General features: G+C 31.9%; 2 protein-coding genes across 2 annotated transcripts; both read right to left on the bottom strand.

The window, feature by feature from the left end:
* Positions 1 to 295: 295 nt before the first annotated feature.
* On the bottom strand, positions 296 to 20,417 carry LOC122516070 (zinc finger protein 208-like). Its single transcript, XM_043633616.1, has 12 exons — positions 20,147 to 20,417; positions 19,092 to 19,265; positions 18,344 to 18,686; positions 18,046 to 18,229; positions 9,361 to 10,516; positions 9,190 to 9,209; positions 6,924 to 7,991; positions 5,102 to 6,139; positions 4,133 to 4,151; positions 2,446 to 3,276; positions 1,895 to 1,938; positions 296 to 1,769 (listed from the first exon to the last, which is right to left on the bottom strand). Exons 1-12 carry the CDS (start codon positions 20,276 to 20,278, stop codon positions 428 to 430), a joined length of 6,351 nt encoding a protein of 2,116 aa, XP_043489551.1. The 5' UTR covers positions 20,279 to 20,417; the 3' UTR covers positions 296 to 427.
* LOC122516880 (zinc finger protein 239-like) lies at positions 1,631 to 4,217 on the bottom strand. The gene is made up of 2 exons (XM_043635077.1): positions 2,363 to 4,217; positions 1,631 to 1,769 (listed from the first exon to the last, which is right to left on the bottom strand). The coding sequence occupies exon 1, from the start codon at positions 3,496 to 3,498 to the stop codon at positions 2,416 to 2,418; it is 1,083 nt and encodes a 360-aa protein (XP_043491012.1). The 5' UTR covers positions 3,499 to 4,217; the 3' UTR covers positions 1,631 to 1,769; positions 2,363 to 2,415.
* Positions 20,418 to 20,708: the final 291 nt, after the last annotated feature.

Here is a 20,708-nt window from a genome sequence, read left to right as displayed (position 1 = left end):
AATTTACAAATATTGTTGTCGCTCGTCTCTTTATTATAAAAAAATGTTCTCTACAAAGAATACAAAAAAAGTATAATTGTTAGATGTAACAAATATACAAAAAGAGAGTAATACAGTGTAATGTATGAAGAAAGCCATGGAACACAGTCTTACAAAGTAATGGCAAATATTTGAAACATTGAAAAAGCAAAGAAACTTAAGAAAATGAATACAGGTACGAATTAATATACAAATCAATAACTAAACTATAAAATTTGTTAGAGAAAATGAATTTGATCGATTTTGTTAAATTAAATTTTGTTTAGCGAACATATACGTGCATACATATGCGCAATCTTACACACCAAACATACTCACATACATGCCTGCCAAATAAACAACAGAATCGAACCAAAAATGTCATTGTTGAATGAATATTGTTTCTTTTCTAAACGCAGGTGGACTTCTGGTGTGCCGTGAGATTACCCTGACAGGAAAAGCCACGATTACAAATTTGACAGACGTAAGGTCTCTCCCCGGTATGTCCGCGTCTGTGTATAGTCAGAGTCGATCTTTGTGAGAAAGCCTTAGGACACTGATCGCATTGGTATGGTTTTTCGCCTGTATGAACGCGCCTGTGCATCCTAAGATTTTCTGAATCGGTGAATCCCTTTCCACATATGTCACATACGTAAGGTTTTTCGCCGGTATGAATTCGTCGATGTTTCTTCAAATGTTCAGCACTGCTAAGACTTTTGCCGCAATAATCACAGAGATAGAGTTTGGTTGGATTATGACTCTCTTTATGGCGAAATAATGATCTCTTGGTAGCAAGAACGCGACCGCATATATCACAAGCAGTACTGGTCACCTTGTTGGCCTTCATTTCTGGATGCATTCGACGGCAATGTGCTGAGAGTTGTCTTCTTAAGAAAAAGGCCGTTCCACAGATTTGACAGACAAACGGCTTGTCACCAGAATGAATATTATAGTGTTCCTGCAGATCAATAGCCTTGCGGAAATGTTTGTCGCATTCGTTACACTTAAACGGTAGATCAGCCTTGTCTGTGTGCCGTAACATATGAATGCTGAGAGCAGCTAATACAGTAGTCTCGTAGTCGCATTGCTTGCACATGTAACTTGGAAAAAAATGAGTCTTCTCGTGCCTAGTGAGATCACGAAAGAGACGGAATTTTTTTGGACAGTGCTTGCAAGTGAGATCACCAACGGTATGCCGTAACAAGTGTTTTTGGTAATTGCTCTTGTGCCGGAAAACCTTGTTACAGGTTTTACAGAGTAACTCCAATTCTGGTTTCTCTTTTTTCACTTTTTTTAAAGACGCAGATCGACTAACCATCTTAGTTCCATTCGTTTTACGTGTCCCTTTACGACCGTTGTGCTTTTTCATGTGTTTTCGTAGATTAACATAAGTTCGAAATACTCGGCCGCACTGAGCACAAGTATTTTTACGTTTACCCTTGTGCTCGATCTCATGATTGTCTAAAAGAGTTTGATTGGCAAAAAATACGCCGCATATTTTGCAATTATATGTAAACGAAAGATTCTCCTCTTCATCATCTAAATCTACTTCCTGTTTTATCACCTTCTGTTGTCCATGATTACTGTCGGCAGTAACTGTTAAATTCTTTCCTGCTTCTTCGCTCCCACCTTCTTTCGGACCCTTTGCTACGGTTGATCTCTCGGGCTCCACATCCTTCTTTACCAGGTCGAGTTTCGTTAACATTACCATTTCGTTAACATTACAATAGGGCGGTAGCCGGTTGTGGTACCTGAAATGTGAAAATTCAAATGGCCACATCAGTATCTCATATCTCCTATTATCTGATGATCTGTATGTGTTTGTTTGTTTCTTTCTTAGTGATTCTGGCATCCGACAAATTGCAAGAAATCATACCTCCTGAACATTATTTGACACAATTCAATATAAGTAAAATGTAACTATGTATTTTAACTGCGATTATAAATCCATACTAGATTTATTTTACGGTCGCAATATTACAGGACTTTGATGATGAATATCGATCGAAATTCTTCGATATCGATTCAAAATATTTCTAAGAAAATATAAATATCACGTCATATTATGTTACAAAATTTTGTTTACAACAGATTTTTTTAATTCAAAACTTTTTTCTTTCTTTTCTTTTAACAACACCTCGTATTATAAGATATTTATTCTCTCTAATTTTAAAAGGATTACAAAAGATACAAATATATTTGTGATTTTTTTTTCTTATGTAATCAGACAGAGTTAAGTTGGTGATCAAAAAAAAGAATAATATTGTAATGCGAAACGCTGTTTAGACAAAAAGAAAAAAGAAATCGCTCGAGATCCATAGATATAGTAGAAGATACGAATCACCTTTTCGACGAAGATTTACACTTTCTCGGTAGCACTTAGTAAAAATTGGAAGTTTATTTAGGTTGAACAATCATAACATTGACCACATGTATTTTGTTATGAGCATTCAAGAGTGCTCTAGAGACGAAAGATTTGTTGCAAAGAGTGCACTGATAAGGTCTTTGTCCAGTATGATATCTCTTGTGAATGACCAAAGTGGAATGTTGAGTGAAAGATTTGCCACATGTATCACACGAATATGGCTTTTCTCCGGTATGAGTTCTCTTGTGAACAACGAGAGTAGTCCTCTTGTGAAAAGCTTTGCCGCAGACATCGCAAACGAGTGATTTCTCGCCACCGTGAAGTCGAAGATGATCTTGAAGTGAACCTTTAGAGGAAACTGATTTTCCACAAAGATGACAATCGTATTTGTTTTCGCCAGTATGTGATTTCACATGTACAACCAAAGAATTCTTATAAGCGAATATCTTGCCACAAAATTCGCACTGATGTTTCATAGGCTTGAAATTAGGATCGTGTACCTTCGTATGTCGTACTAATGTATGATTATTAGGAAACGATTTTCCACAAGAATGACATACGTGTTCCTTGGCACCATGCCTTACGTTCATATGACCATGTAACTCAGCATTCGTGAAGAAGCCTTTATTACATACTTCACAGTATCTAGTATATTTTTCAAAGTGTCGTCTTTGATGTGTCGCCAATTGTGAAGCCTGAACGAAAGCTCGACCACAAACGTCACAGACGTAATTCCTTTCTCGTGTGTGTATTCTTTTATGTACAGCTAAAGTGTTAGTTCTCTTAAAAGATTTGCCACAAACATCACACTGATATGGTCTTGCATCACTGTGTGCAACTAAATGTCCTTCGAAGAGATTTTTCAATTTGAAACGTTTAGTACATTTGTTACACTGATAATAATGTTTTTCTGATTCTTTTAACAAAGTAACTGTACAATCTTCGACATTTTCCTTCCTCATTTCTTCTTCTTCTTCATTATCATTATCATTATCATTATCATTATCCTTATCATTATCATCATCATTTTCATCATCTTCATTGTCATCTTCATCATCTTTTTCTTCTCCTTCTTCTTCATTAATTTTTTTCATCGATGTGTCCTTTTTTATCATCCAATCGTTTTCCTCTAAAGTGATTTCTTCTTTTATGATGGATTCTATCAGTAACGTATCTTTAGTTGTTTCTTCGACATCTTCGTTTTTTCCCAATAAGCTTTTACATCTGGAATGAAAATAAAATTTGCGTGGGTCAGTCGTTAAACGTAATGATAACTTTTCTTTCTTTTTCTCTGGATCGTTTATAGTTCTGGATGGTCAAATACAACATTGGAATGATTGTTAAGGACATATACGATTTTTAGGGATGTTATTGGGGAACATAACTTTTTTTTCTTATGTTTTAATCAATACTGTACTGTAAATCTATATATATATACATCTTCTTTCTTCTTTTTTTTTATTCTATCAGACTCGCTGTGTTATCAGCATTTTGATACAATAGTTTCCTTAGAACTATTAACTTCATCAAAAGTTACAATATAAAACTTTTTGTTTAGATTAAATGAACAGTTTAATCAGTTACATCAGTCGATACTCGTTTTACTTTTAGTATCTGGAACTTTCATTTAGGAATCTTATCGAATCTCACGAGTTAGCTTCCTTTTATTACACAATCTAAATCTGAAAATACAATTATTAATAAATATACATGTTTTATCTAATTGAAATATTTACAATAAAAACTTACCTGATTATAACGAACAATACTAATTGAAATCGAAATAATGATATTACGGGTTATAAAATCAAAAGAACGTATTGGTATATATATATATATTTTCTTTTTTGATGAGTCGCTTATGATTTTTATTGATTGATTACAAAATATATCATTAAATAGATTAATCTATACAATTAGAATTTGTTATTTGTAGAAAAAGCACCATAAGAGTAATTATCTAATATTATAATTATAGATCTAATATAATGCACTTTATAAAAAAAAACAATATGCATCGAACAAGTATTTCTAAAATGCTATATGGTGAAAAATTGTTTCTGTAGTGGCCATTATTTAAATTATTCATTATCGAAATGAGTCTAGATAAAATTAAAAAAAATAAAGTGACACAAGAAAAATGCATATTTAGAGAATACAAATAGTTTTGTATACAATAGAATATTTATGACTCATAATATCTATTTCAGATGCATAATATATATTTAATTTATGATCTTTGCAACATAATCCTAATGTTTTACATCAATCTATGATTTAATCAAATACTTTACTATAAAAATGTGAAATGAATATTTTTTTATAAAGAATACGAGCTAGTAAATATATTTTCTGTTTCAATGATAAAATTAATGATAAAATTAACCATATTTCTTTATATATATAAGGCACTATATAATTAATAAAATAATCAAATTTCATTATAAATCTAAATTTGAAGTTAAGCTAATAAACCAAATTTTGTCAAAAAGATAAAATAATAATAAAAATAAATAATAATAAGCGCCTTTCACACAATATACGAATTTCATTAGTTGTAATAAATTTAATATAAATGATATAATATGCACGGTAAGAGAAATTCGTTTATCGTTTTTATATGCTACATTTTACATTTACAATTTACATAACATTTGCGAGCAGAATCTTTTATCAGAAAATACTACTAATTCAACACAGATTCTTTGGTTTAATTACTTGTTGTCATTGTGCGACTTCATGTGAGAACTCAATGATCCTTGTTGGGTAAACCTCTTCTGACAGACTTTACATTCATACGGTTTTTCTCCTGTATGCGTTCTCAAATGAACAACGAGATATTTCTTAACACTAAACGCTTTTCCACATACTTCACAAACGTGTGGCTTTTCACCTGAATGTATTCGCATATGAATTTGCAAATAAGTTTTACTCGATACAGATTTTCCACATATTTCACAAGTTATTTGATTTTCACCATTGTGTATCTTCAGATGTACCTTCAAAGCAGCCTTCCAGTGACTTTCAAAACTGCAGATATTACACTTATGTGTCTCACGTTGACCATGAGACTTGACATGCATATTTAAATAAGCTGAACTTGCATAACAAGTATTACAAATTTTACAAACAAATGGTTTCTCACCAGTATGCGTTAATAAATGTCTCTCTAGTGTCTGATTTGTGTAAAATCCTTTACCACAAATTTTACAATAAGTCACATATTCCTGATTATGCTTCTTTTTGTGCAAGCGCAAATCGTATCCAGACACTTTTGAGATACCACAGACATCACAAGTAAAACGTTTGCTGTGTTGTTTTAAATGTGTCTTCAAGAATTCTTCGGTTTTGAAACATTTACCACAGAGAGCACACTGATATGGCTTTTCTTGTTGATGAACCTTGATCATATGTTTATGTAACTTCTTTTCATTAAGAAATACCCTATCGCATTCTTCGCAACGATTATCGTAGTCCGTAATTTCTTCAGATTCATTTTCATGTTCATATTTGTGCTTATCAAGTTGAAGTTTCTTTCGGAATTTCTTATCACAAATATCACATTGATAAATGGTTAAATATTTTCGGTTTGGTAAACATTTGCTATGATGACGTATATTACTTCTTTCTAGTTCCGACTTGCAATATATTTTTCTTGTTTTCTTTGAATATTGCAAAGGATCGTTCATTGTAATATCTTTATTTTCGTGTTTAGATAATTCCATTGTATATCCATCATGTTTTGTCTCGTCGCACCTGCAATAAATAACATACATCAACATATGTGAAGAGTTTAAAAAAAAAAAGAGAGAAATGTACATGTTCTTGGTCAAAATCTTTTCTTCCTGCTGTTCGTTTTCTTCCAATAAAAATTAGATTTTCAAAGTGGGCATCTAGAAATAATAGATGCTTCTTTTTGATGTGTTAATGAACAAACATCACTTCTCTTGATGGTCAACATCAAACAAGTAAACTTCTACTTTAAACTGAAATTTTTTTAAAGAGTTGACACATGTCTTTTTGTGGATTAAAATGAAAAACTAAAAAATACAAAATAATGTATACACCAATCTTTTGAGAACGTTATCAGAATTTGTTTCTTAGCATTCTGTCCTTTACAGTGGCGTATTATTTAAGTAAAATAGTAATACGAAACCATTTACAGATTATAAATAATACTTATAATTTATTTTAAATGTTATCAATATGATTGAACTATTTACAAGGTCTTTTGAATACAATTTACAAAAACAAAAGATGAAATTTTTTTTTCTTTAAATAGATCATAGAAAAATATGTTTGATTCCCCTTCAATAAAATCAAAAAGTATACGATTTAATTCAGCAATTATTCTAATAAATAAAAATATTTATAGTTTATAAATGATTGTTAGTCAATGTTGTTAATTAAGTCCATGCAGAAAAAATATATATTACTTTACTTCAAAGAATAAATAAACGTGTATAAATGAAATATTTTTTGTTTAAATATTATAAGATGATTGTCTGAGTTCTAATTACAAGATCAACTATTAAATCACTTAATGCCGTCGTGTCTACGGAGATGTGCACTCAAAGTACCACGTTGTGTGAATCTCTTCTCACAAATCTTACATTTGTATGGTCTTTCACCAGTATGAGTACGTCTATGCTTGATCAAATACTTTTTCGAACTAAATGCTTTTCCACAAAACTCACAAATCTCAGGCTTCTCGCCTGTGTGTATTCTGATATGAGTCTTCATGTATTGCCTTCTTATTAATTTCCCACAAACTTCACAAGCAATTTGACTCTCGCCTGTATGTGTCCAAAGATGTTCCTTATAGCAATAACTATAGAAAGTCTCGAATCCGCAAATATCACACTTGTACTTCTTCCTGGTACCAGGATGACTATGAATTTTCATGTGACTCCTTAAATAAACTCGATTGCCAAATGATTTATGGCAAATTTCACAAGTGCATGGCTTGTCATCAGTGTGAACGCTCATGTGAGTTTTTAATGTTGCTTTCAGATAAAATCCTTTGTTACAAATCTTACAGAACTCAGTGAACTCCTTATTGTGACGTCTGATATGAATTTTTAGGTAATACTCGGAGGTAAGCTTGGCCCCACACACATGACAAATGTGTGGAGCACCATGAAGAGTTTTGTGGACATTCAAATACTTTTTTTTTTTAAATACCTTATGACATATGTTACATTCAATCGGTCCAACACTTGGTTCAGTTATCAGTCGTGGCTTCGATTTCAATTTTGTTACCTTTTCTTGATTACTTTGTTTCTTTCGTTCAATAATATCCTTGCAATGTGTACGCCGATGCTTGATTAACAACAATTTCTTGACAAATTTTTCACCACAAGTATCACACTCATACTTCTTTTCAGCCATACGTAAAGCTTCTCTTGTTCTAAGAATTGATTTTTCGGTTCGATGCACTAACAAATTTGCTTCAGTATTAAATTCCTCATTACAGGACTCACACTGGTATGTGAAATTAAAGTCAGTAGTATTTTCTTGATGGACAATGATCGAATATTTATCATTTCCTGTGTTCTGTTGTTGATGCGATGATCTCGTTCGTACTGTTGTTGCTATACTTGTATATCTGAAAAGACGAGAAAATCGATTGAGAGTGATTACGAATCGTCATTGATTTGACTTAAGTGTGTTGTCTTAAATGTTACTTTTATTTATTTTTTTTATCTTAAGATATCACGATATGTGGATGCCTATATAAAAAAAAAAAGGAGAAAATAAAAATTTCGTTCTTATTTCAATCAAGGTAATTATTTACTTAAAAATTATATCACGCAGTGTATATTCAATTTGTATTATTACTTACTTCGACGTGTTTGAATAACCTTCGGTCAACGATGAATCTTAAAAGCCTTCTCTAAAAGTATTTCTATTTCTTAGAGAGACTATAAGAATATGGATCGTATGATTGTTATAAATATCATAAACGAAGTGTTACATTCAATTATCGAAAGTATTATATTAAATCATAATTCATAAAAAATAAACTTTCTTTTTAAAATATAACTATTTATTTAATAAAAAAGAATACGGTTGTGACTTTATTTAAGATTTTCCTTACATTAAAGTACACCATAATATAACAAAATATATGTATGAATAAATATAGATTTATTTGTAAAGACAATTTTTGTTCTACTTGTTTTTCTATTTTCCGCCACTTTGAAATTTCGTGTAATTTATAATTATTATTTTTATTATTATTGTTAATAATTATGAATAAATGTATACGTGCATTGTAAAATACGATATTAGAAATGATATAATCGAGAATATCTCGATAGTAAGGCACTATAGTTTTTAATCATTCGAAAGAAAAATGTATTCGATAGAAACTTCTATTAACGCTCGAGTAAACAAAGTGGCATTAAATAAATTAATTATCGCTATAGAAATAGGAACGAAATACGAGTATGCATGATTCTAAATCTACTACAATAACTAGAAGCAAAATTGAGTATTAAAGATAAATAGTGTATGCATAAAAATTAAAGACAATATGGACGGCTCAACACTTGGAATAGGCCAAGTTAATAACATCTGTCAAAATAATTTTTTTAATAGTAATAAGAAATACAATAAATAATCTTCAATAAAACAAAAGATAATAACTTGGATAATCATTACGTAGATTATTGCTTATCCTTTTTTTCACAGATTCTCATAGCACGTAAAATTGTTGTTTTTTTTTTAAATAATTTAAAATAAAATATAATAAATAATAGATAATATTACAATTTAAATTTAAATTTAGTGTCAGTATTAACATTATACTTTCAAGTGGTCCCTAAAGTGAAAATTTAACAAATTTACGTCTTTGACGTATAACGATGTGAAGAAACATAACATAAAAATAAAAACAAATTTATAAACAATGAAAAAATACCTAATTATTTAAATGAAGCAACATTTCGAGCCAATCTTTTAGTATTAATTTAACTTGGCAACAAAATCGTCACAGTATCAAGAGATTGTTGTTCATGTTGTTGAAGCTGTTGTTGATATTGTTGCTGTTGCAATTCTCTTCTTTGCTGTTCTTGTTGTTGCCGTGCATTTTGTTTAGCGTGAGTCTTCAAATGAGAATTCAACATGGTCTTAGAAGCAAAAGATTTGTGACAATAAGTGCAAGGATACGGCCTGTCTCCGGTATGTCCACGTAAGTGTACAACCAAAGAGGTACGTTGTGTGAATTTTTTTTCACAATGTGTACACTTATGACGTCGTTCGCCCGTATGGGTGCGTCGATGAACACTTAAATAGTTTTGCGATATAAAACCTTTCCCACAAAAATCACAAACGTGTGGTTTCTCACCGGTATGTTTACGCAAGTGTACCGTCAAATAAGTTTTACTGGAGACAGCCTTACCACAGATAGGACAGACATATTCATTGGACGGTCCTACGTTTCCATGTGTCTTCATATGTACTAATAATACTTGTTTTCTAGAGAAACGCTTATTACACAATTCGCAATGATGTTTCTTCTGAGGTGGAATGTAATCAGGCTGATGAAGTTTAGCATGCAGTCTAAGACCCTGACAATAACGAAACGTTGCATTACAAATCTCACATTGGAATGGTTTTTCGCGAGAATGCAACAGTTGGTGGTCTTGATAGCTATTACGTGTCGTGAAATCAAGACCACAGATCTCGCATTGAAATCTTAATTCAGGATCGTGACGTCTTTTATGAATAACGAGACTGTGTCGATGTATAGTGACATAATCGCAAAATTCGCAACTGTAGTTTTTTTCCGGTGTCGCGTGTTCCTCCTGATGTTCTATCAGTGCTAATGACGTTGGATAATTGCAACCACAGTGCTCGCAAACAAACGATTCATCCGGTACCTGTTCGTGACTTTGTAGATGTAAAACTAAAGCGTGTTCATTGACGAATACGTCACCACAGAAAGTGCATCGAAGTATTGTTTCCTCAGGCATCATTGCTTCGGCATTTTCCATCTTTGCTACATCCAATGGATCATTCATCAACGTGTTGCTGCTTTCAACGCTAAAGACGTTTTTCATTTCGTTGATACCACATTGCTGTTGTTCCTGAGGCTGATGATGTATCGTGATCTTTGAGTCAAAATATCTGGAAAGAAGAGAGACACAAATAGGAATCAATCAATGCTCTAATTCTGTCAATCTTTCGTGTACTTTTTTGACTTTTTTCTTCTTTAAAAGGATTCTTACATCTTAAGCAGGATATTTACAAGGATGATTACCGTATACACGAAATCGTTTTCATCGTTGGACAATAAAAAGTACTTTGATAATCTTATACCATATTTTGTGTTTAATTAATGTAGCTCTCTCTCTCTCTCTCTCTCGCTCTCTCTCTCCTTTCTCTTAGTGCATACCTGTGTCTCTCTTCTCGCATTTAAAACTTGTATATGTCGTAAGGATTTGGAGTAGTACTTATTTATAAATCGAGGAAAAGAAATTGTATCTCTTGTATTATCTCTTGAGTATTTATTTATTCATTCATCGTAAAGAATAGTTTAAATCTGCTTAGCCATCTATTACCACGAAAAACTGAAAAATATTTGTTAATATTATTAAATTATACATAAAACTACATAATATACGATAACCGAAGAAATAAGATGATTTCTACTCATTCTTTTGAAATAGTAGATATACTCTATATATAGATACGAGTGATTACCATACGTCGATAATTGCAAGTGACTTTACCGACGTACTATTTAACAGTAGAATACTTTACTTTTTTTATATTTTAAAAATTTATAACTTTTTTTTATATTACGAGCTTAAATTTAAAATAAATAATAATACTTATTCGTGAATATATTTATGATATAACATTTACAATAACTTTAATCCGACATAAAAGGTACATCGATAGGTGATGAAAATAGTTTTTAACGATTATTCACCACCGATTATACGTATATATAATTATATTAAATTTTTTCTTGCAGTTACTAATACTATCAATTAATTAGGTACAAATGTATAAACATTTTTATACTTACGTTTTATAACCACTTAGTGTATTATAGCGGCAAAATTTGGCCCGCTTGCAGTCATGAAAAGCACCTAATTTTGTCGAAAGTTTATTTACTGCTCGACTATTGTGATACTACGCAGTTTAAACCTAAGAACGTCGCGTCTTAAATTCGTATATATATACTGCACATGTCAAGTTAAATTGCATTTAACTTCATAAACTTCTCATTAATTCCCGTAATCTCAAAAGTTACGTACACAAAACGTACGTGTCGCTCTCTTATATATTCATTAGTTTTAATCCACATGATGTTTTAATAAGATAATTAAGAAAAATTAGGCACATGTCTTAGGCACGTTAAACTTCAAATGAAACCTCAATATATCCTATACAGGTACAAAACACAATTCTCGCGAGTAATTAACACACTCGAGCGAGATAATTACCTAAACGTATATTACTCTGCATTATCCATTAATATTCCTGTTTAGTTATTTTTGCATTTCTACCTAAACATGTATTTTATTATATGCCTCTTTACGTTCAACGATAAAAATTTCTCATTTGATTGTTTAATAATATGATAGAGGCATTTCAAACGATATCACAGAGATCATATTAGACACTAGAAGCTAAGTATCAAATAATTATCTCATTTTTTGACGATATTGTATTACAACTAACACAACCTGTTAGAGTCTTCAAAACTCCTTCTTATAAAGTTAAGATCGTTATATACAAAAGACAAATAAGAAAAAAAAAATAATAATAATCCCAGGTACTTCGAATATAATATTAATAAAAAAAAACGTTCAAAATAATCATTCTATCGATTTATCTTACCTTAAACTTCCTTGTTTTTCCAATTTTATATGTGTGTATATGTATATACACATAAATATGTAACCAAAAAAATCTTCATTTAAGCTATCACGAGAAACAATTGTTTAGATAAAATATTCTTTTCAATGTTTCTTCATATGATTAAGCATAATAGTTCTAGTAACGAATCCCTTCCCACAAAGTGTACAAGTGTATGGTCGTTCTCCAGTGTGATAACGACGATGAACCGTGAGGGTAGATGCTTGAGTAAATGATTTACCACACATGGCGCATAAGTAAGGTCTCTCACCGGTGTGAATACGTTGATGAACGACATAATATTTGCGATGAGTAAAACCCTTGCCACAAACATCGCAGACTAATGGCCTGGACCTGTGTACAGCCTTGTGACTGGTGAGGGATTCAATGGTGGTGAATTGTTTTGAACAAGAGTCACAAGGATAAGAGACTGTTGTCAACGATTTGTTGACATTAGCAGCAACCACTGTTGAAGATGGAGGATAACTAACAATGGAAGGGTTAGTTCCAGTAACCGTAAGATTAGGATCTGTTAAAGAGACTGCATTGCTGTCTATTGCGAGTCTGTCGTTGACATCGATGCTAGGTTTGTGAGTTTTAGCATGATGATTGTAAAGATTACGCGTTTCGAAACGCATAAGACATCTTGGACAAGAGTAGGGTTTCTCCTGTCCGAGTTCATGCATCCTTCTGTGACGTTCCAAGAGTGTACGGTATCGAAAACTCGCTTGACATCGATCACAGCCAAAAGTTTTCTCGACATTACCAGTAGCAGCACCAGCAGGTACAACGACGGACATACCGGACATCAATCCGGTAGTAGAGTTCGTGCCACGAGAAGTAGATACGTTCGACGGAGGTGCACTTAGCATCGATGAGGAATGCGGCGCGAGTTCGTGTGTCGTCTCGTGCATCCTTAGGTGCGCAAGAACGAAGAAACTCCTCGGGCAAACGGAGCACGAGTACCTCGCCGTAATTTCAACATTTTGTTGCTCGTACTCCGGCCGCCTCGGGTGACTCGTTTTCACGTGATAATTTAATTTCAGTGTACTACGAAACTCAAGACCACAGGTAGGACAAGGATAGGATTCCGGGAGGATGAGTTGCGACTGATCCATCAGAAGACCACCTTGATCCGGATAGATCATTGAGAGATGAGATGGTATCGTTTGTAAAGTCGCCGAGGATAAAGTCAATGGCATCATCGACGATTGATTCGGAAAGATCGAATTTGTCTGGAGAAAATTACAACCGATCGCCGTCATACCGGCCTCTCCCGTCTCGGGTGAAGGCGACGGTGAGAGTATTTGACGTAGCATCCCTGATAATCCTCCGAAGGTTTCGCCACCCCCTCCTTCTCCTCCATCCCTGAAATCGACAAAAGCCAAAGATATTGCGGCAAAGAGAAATAACCTTCAATTAACGCAGATGGTATGCTTTTTGTTTCACATTTGATTCTTCGTGTTCTTTGCTTGCTTTCATCTTGCAACAAACAGTGAGCCAGAGATAGATAGAAAGAAATAGAAAGAAAGAGAGAGAAAGAAATAGAAAGAGGAAAAGAGAGAGAAGAGAAAGAGAGAGAGGAGAGACAGAGAAGTGTGAGAAAAAGAGTTGATGCTTGAATACGTGTTTTTTCAGTTTCATCCACGTGTATGTGTATCAATGTAAGTGTATTATTTTTGCAAAGTGATCATAGTGCAAAGTGCGTAAGTGTTATTGAATTATTTAAAAAAAAAAAAATATATATAAGACATGTAAAAAACGAGAACACATGTGCGAAGTTGGAAAAGTCACTGTCTAGTTTATCTTTGCCCGTTATTGACTTATGATTAGAGCTCGAATTATTATATTCAGCAAGGGGAAACTGCGAGGGGAGAAAGATAGTATATATGTAAAGAAAAGAATGAGAAGTAAATAGAGAGAAAAATAAAAGAGAATAGTAAAGAATAAATATAAATAAGAATTGTAGCATAATCCGATATTAAAAGCGAAATTTTAAAATATTGCCTATTGGTGGTATTCTTCGATCCTTGAAAGAGATAGATTATATATAAAAATATGTTAAATATCAAATAATCGAAAAAAAAAGAGCAAAGTCTCACCTTTGGTATGGCATTTCTTGTGTAATCTTCGACTGGTAATTCTTAAAATAGACTGCATATCAATTTTTCTTATTCGAACACTTATATTCTTCTTTTCACTACAACCTCACGATTGAATACGTAAAACGTAAAAAAGGTACGTCTTAACGCTTCAGTGACGGATTACATAATACAATTGTCAAGTTAGCTCTTATATTTGTCGGAAGGGTGTGGAAAAAAATTACACCGGTATAAAACCGACGAGACAAATTAAGTTCGTAAATAATTACAAACCAAATTGTCGTCGAAAAACGCGTTCGTTCTTCGCTAATTTCGAAAAGCGGAAAAGTACCCGAACGCTGCTATCGCTGCCAAATGAAATGCGGCGCGAAAGCGCGAAAACGCGAGAAATATAAAAATGTTATAGATCAATGTATGGCGCAAAATGCAAGCCACGTGTGGACGAAAGATTAAAATAAATTAAAATAAATCGGATGCTCGTAAGATTTTTTTTTTAAATGGATTAACAAAATGAGCGTACTCGCGTATTGTATATTGCAATCGGATAAAGTCCACGAATTAGTTGATATCTCAACGTCAAGATGATGAACAAAATAAAAGATCTAACGTCAAAATAGAGACGTCACGATCGATCACCTTCTTGGAGATATCAATAGAAATATATAAAACAAATATATGCATACGATTACTCGTTAAGCATATAATAATATAAATAAACAAAAAAGAAACAATTGAACTAATAAACACTAATCACCTTGTAGATTAACAACATAAATTAAAGAAATACTCGCCTGAAATAAGAGTTTCTCCATGTAGAATCCTAGTTTATATTTTGTTTAGAGTGACGTATACACTAGCTTGTTTCCTCTTCTCATCTATCTTCCTGCACTTCGAGCAATTTTAGTGTCGCGTGCGACTTCCTTCGGAATTCTCGTCGAGTGAACGTATGTTTATATCAAGGGATACGTTTCATTCTTATTTTTTCTTTCATATGTTTTGGTTTCTTTTGATTTGCAGATTACGATGCACTATTATCATATTTAATTTCTTCATATTCAATAAAATAGAATTTAACGAAAACGTATTATGTTATATATGTATCGTATGTAAGGAGACAAATACATCTCTCGACGAATGACATGTCTCCATGTATATTCAAAGAATCGTCGTCGTATATCAAGTGATTGCACTTAAAATATAGAGCGCAATAAAAAGAATCAATGTGATCTTTGACTATAATTGTAAAAGCGGAGGCATTCGAAAGCACGAGAATAACGATATATATGTATATACAGTCGCGTTGGTAAATAAGTTAACGATCAATATGTAAAAAAATTGAAGAAATGAATGGAATATGTTTAATGGGATGATTTAAAAATATATATATAGTATAGAATTGTATTATGAATAAATGGGTATTCAAAGATAACAAATTTGTATAGATAAAGAAAATAAAAATAAAATATGCAATATAACTACAATAATAAAATTGGAAGTAAGTTAACGCATTTTCTTAATTAATTTCATAAATGCTCGGTGAGACTCAAGCCTAAATATTGTAGTAGTACTTTCAATACATTTGTATTGGTTACATGTTTGTATCTTAACAAGCTAGTATTGTTACCTTGGTTTTATGCTTAAAATCATTTCCCTGCTGGAAAACATAATTATTTTGTACTCCAATTTTCTATATAGAAGAAAACAAATAATTTAGCAATTATTCTGCTATCAATGATTACCAGGTTTAGTTACCAGGTGTATATTAAAACATCATGACATAACAGAATTATATCTGTGATTAATCATTTTTTTCCTTTCTTAAACATACTGATGTCTATTATTATTAAACATTTTTAATTGTAACTTGTCATTCCAAAAAAAAATAGAAAAAAAATAATTTCAAATACTCAATTGGATTTTCTAACTATTTGTGGCTGTGAATTTTAAACGTTTCAGTAATAATTATTTTTTAGCTTATAGTCATGTTTTCTTTCTGCTTTTGGGATTAAGTGAAACATCCCTTCTCTTTAATATGATCATATATTTAATGTGAACTCCTAATTTTTTAAATTTATATATTTACTTTACTTTATCTTATTGAAGATAAGAAATATCCATCTTTATTGGGCTTAAGCATCCTCAATTTCACTTTAGCAAATCATTCTCTATTTCTTATCATATTTAACAAAATAATAATCATTAGTATTTAAAAGTAAGTTATAGATATGATGTGTTCAATGTCTTGATAAATATAAAAATAAATGTTGCAATGATTATTTAGAACAAAATCCAAAAAAATTATACAATCGTTAACTTACTTTCCGATGATTAAATGCATTTTTTCCTGAATGATCGATTTTACAAATTTTTTGTACTATTATTAATAACAGAGTACATTCTGTCATTACTGTCAAAATTAATAATTGACTTCAATTATTTATTACATAATTAATAATTTTCAAATATTGCATTAACATACTTACTGGCGCGACTATATTGAAACGAACGTTATATTCATATTAATGTGGAAGAACTTGGCGATATTTATTCCTCTGATCGACCAAGCATTCATAATGAGCGTGAACGATTAAACTTATACTTAATCAATCGATTTGTGACTTTTTGAATCGACCGATTTGACGGTCGTGTGCGGCATTTTGTGCCTTCACGTAAGCGTGGGTATATTAATATCGACAACATGTAAACATCTTCCTTTTCGACTGGACAGAGAGTGCCATAATATGTTTGTTTATTCTAAGAATTCAGTATATTATTCCGATATAATATTTCATTTGTAAAGTTTCTACATGTTTTCAAAATAAATTTATATGGAAGAACCCTCTGTCCACTGATCATACACGTATATACAATAACTAGGATAGTGATCGTTTTAATGAGAATTAATAAATAATTATGTGTCAATCCCTGGATATTATATTTCGCGATTAATATGGAAATATTATTCTGGTTCCCCTTAGAACGAGCACTATATACATGCGAGAACATGTAAATATGAGAAGGTATTTAGCAATTTAAAATTTTTATTTGATATACTTTTTTTTTATAGAATTTCTATGTTTTTGATTGACATAATTTATATAGAATAAATAAATTACAAAAACTTGTGAAGGATTATTTTTAATAAGAACTTAATCAAATTGCTAAATATCCAGAGCCAAAGGTGGTTGTGGTTAGTGTAAGAACTTACCTTAAGTTTATAAGAATTAACCTCTTAATATATATATGGATATCTTTTTTAATTACCTACGAGTTTAACTCGGAGAATTTCTATACAAAAATAAAATTAAGAAATTAACTATTTGTATATTTTTAAATTCGTATAAATCATTTATATAGAAATAATTTGTTCACCTATATATTTTCTGTACGTAATTAGAGTTCAATGAACATTGCAACGTAAAATAAATAAATAAACACCATATAAATATTTTATAAAGTTACAATGATCAAATGATGAATATAAACAAATTTTTTTTTCTTTAAAATCATTAAGTCATTTAATCTGAAATATTGCCTTTTTATTATATGAAAGGCAAAATTTGGAATGTGAAATGAAATAAGTTCAATGGTTTTTATATAAATGTTTGTGTGATTGTTTGTAATTGCCACAACCTGTACACCTTTGACCTTTATATAATTAAATTATATAAAAAAAAAACTCACCCAGATTTGGGATCTCCTTCTGCATTTTGTTGCATTGCCATTTCAGGTATCTCAGTAACTTTCTGCTGTTGAAGCCCCGAAGGTCCAGCTTCGTCACACGCTAATGAAACGTTTACAAATGTTGTTGGTTCAATGACTCTGCTATTGTTGGGATCTTCTTCATTTTCTTCTTTAACAGGTAGGCCTTAAATATAAACATAATGTTCGCATTTAGACAACTAAATCCATTCGTGCAAAAATATTATTTGGACTTGAAAACAAATAGATAATATTGATTAAAAAATAATAATAAAATTACCTTCATCTCCATCACATTCATCTTCCGAGTTTTCTTCTTCTTCGCTACTCTCTTCCTCTTCTTCTTGTTGATTACTCGTGTTAGTTTGACTTTGTGTGATTTGTTCGTGTGTAGATTGAGTACTTGTACCAGGCATTTCTTGCACAGATTGTACAGAACTAACGCTTGTGTCCATAGGAACTGAGGTTATTTGTTGTTGATTGGTCGAGGACATTATCATGGGGATACTCAGATTTATGTTGTCCATCATACCCATACCTATATTGTTTTGATGCTCACTTACTTGTTGCATCATACTTCCATCTAATCTGTTACCACCGTTTGGATCTGATTTCATTATGTTCTGTGTAATCAAAAGAAAGAAAACATATTTTAGTAATTAATTTCGTTTGCGAACAAATCACTATATAAATAATATTTACAATCCTAATTGAAGAAAAAATGATTTTCTGTATTGTATTCTTGTGAACACACTATATAGAATGAACTATAAGATGGACAACAAAAGAAGAAAAAAATATTATTTAAAGAATTCCCACTTAAAAGAGACAACTATAAAAATGTATTTTATCCACTGCTTATAGCAGTAGTCAAGGGAACTATACAAAAGAATATCCGAAAAACAAAAAAATATCTATAATTTCTAATGCTCGATCGATAACTTACTTTATTGTATTTTTTTAATCTTTCATATAAATTAGAAAATTGTTTATAACATTCAATATCCCAACAAGTAAATATCACGTACCTGATTGAGAACATTTGTAGCATAATTTGGTTTGTCTTCCAATCCATCTTCTCCCAACAATTCTAAAAATTTCTTTTGTGAACTAGCAGATGTATTCCAAAAGTCATAAATAAATTCTACTTTATACACGCAGTCATTACATATTTTCTTAGGTAACTTGTCTTCTCTATCAACCTGTAAATAAAAAAAAATAAAAAATTGTTGAGCTCAAAAACATTTTTAATATACATAGTGTATATAGTTTACTTCTGACCGATTAACTTATTTGTAATATGTGTACAAAATGCTTAGGAACAATCGATTTTGACCACAGTAAACACTTCTACTTTGAGCATTTCAAGTATGTTTATGTAGTGATTAAATCAAAATCTGATCATTTCTCTGAAGAAATTAAAACATTGGATTAAAAATGAGAAATAAAAAACCATTAATTCCTATTTATACAAAAATGAGCATATTTTTAAAATAAAGAGTATGCATCTGATTCAACAAAATGTCGAAAACATTCGCAAGATCAATGTCCTCCATTTCTCAATTTTGCCAAAGTAAATATTTCATGGAATGATTATTCTACGTTTATATTAAGAAACGAATTATTAATTTGGCAAGACGAATCGTATAATAAGAATGTTAGAAATGTATCATGAATAATTAAAAAACAAGAAAACAAAATGCGCGGTAAAAATGTATCAAGGAATTTGTGGCGTAGTGAGGAAAAGAAAGATGAAGATATATATACATACACAAGTATGAGTCGGATAAAGATAGATAGCTAGATAAAAAGAGAGAGATAGAGAAAAATGAAAGGACGTATCCACAGCATAACAGCATTGTCGTTGTTGGATCGCCTTAATTTCGCTTAAAGGCATTTGAGGCGCGTTTCGTGTCTGAAATGTATTTGCATCTGGTAGAAATATACCGGGAGTCCAAAAAGTTAGGACATTGATTATAAGAGCGTTGAAGCGGTAAGGCCGCGAAAAAGGCAACACCAAGATGGCGATTTCTTTGTGGAGGGAGGGTTCACGTATGCGATGACTATGGCGCAGTTAGCTTACCTTGACCGGTAGGCAGGCGGTTATCTTGAGATAAATTTGTCTTGTATCACCCTCGCCCTCAAAAATCGGCACAGTAACACGTTCCTTCACGAGACAGAGTCGACACAAGTCGAGATAGTTAAGGGAAGACATTTTCCCATGTAAAACGCCAGCTCGAGACTCAAAAGCCGCGCCCGTAGACGCGAACACTTTCTTTCAACCGAAGCCGAAGAAGACCTCACAGCGTCGTTCGCATACGCGTCTCGTTTCCTCCCTTCTACGTTTCGTTAATGCTCGGTACTTTCCGTAATACTTCGACTCCCTTCGGTACTCTTCGTTCGAATTCGTTACTCCGACGACGTTCGTTTATCGATCGGAACTGCTTTGTGATTCGTTACTTAAGCCAACCGCCTTTATACACGAGGCTTTCCAAAACGACGTGTAATGTTCCTTTTTCCTCTCGTCCTACTTTTGACCAATAGCGTCGCTTCTCTGCGCATTAGTTTTACGCGCTTTTTTTTAAATTTATTTTTTAATTGTTACTTGTTTTCTTTATTTTATAAAATTTTTCTTTATATTCTGC

This window comes from Polistes fuscatus, unplaced genomic scaffold (assembly GCF_010416935.1).
Source record: "Polistes fuscatus isolate 324 unplaced genomic scaffold, CU_Pfus_HIC Scaffold2, whole genome shotgun sequence".
Lineage (NCBI taxonomy): Eukaryota > Metazoa > Arthropoda > Insecta > Hymenoptera > Vespidae > Polistes > Polistes fuscatus.
This window is presented reverse-complemented; position numbering and strand designations above follow the sequence as displayed.

Bases quoted from the DNA above. Each gene is read 5' to 3' on its own strand.
- LOC122516070 (XM_043633616.1), bottom strand. From the start codon at position 20,278: ATGTCTTCCCTTAACTATCTCGACTTGTGTCGACTCTGTCTCGTGAAG. The intron at 19,266-20,146 runs GTAAGCTAACTG...TTTTATTTACAG, and splicing joins CCGCCTGCCTACCGGTCAAG to GTTGATAGAGAAGACAAGTT. The intron at 7,992-9,189 runs GTTAATACTGAC...TCGTCTTTTCAG, and splicing joins GGACCACTTGAAAGTATAAT to ATATACAAGTATAGCAACAA.
- LOC122516880 (XM_043635077.1), bottom strand. From the start codon at position 3,498: ATGATAAAAAAGGACACATCGATGAAAAAAATTAATGAAGAAGAAGGA.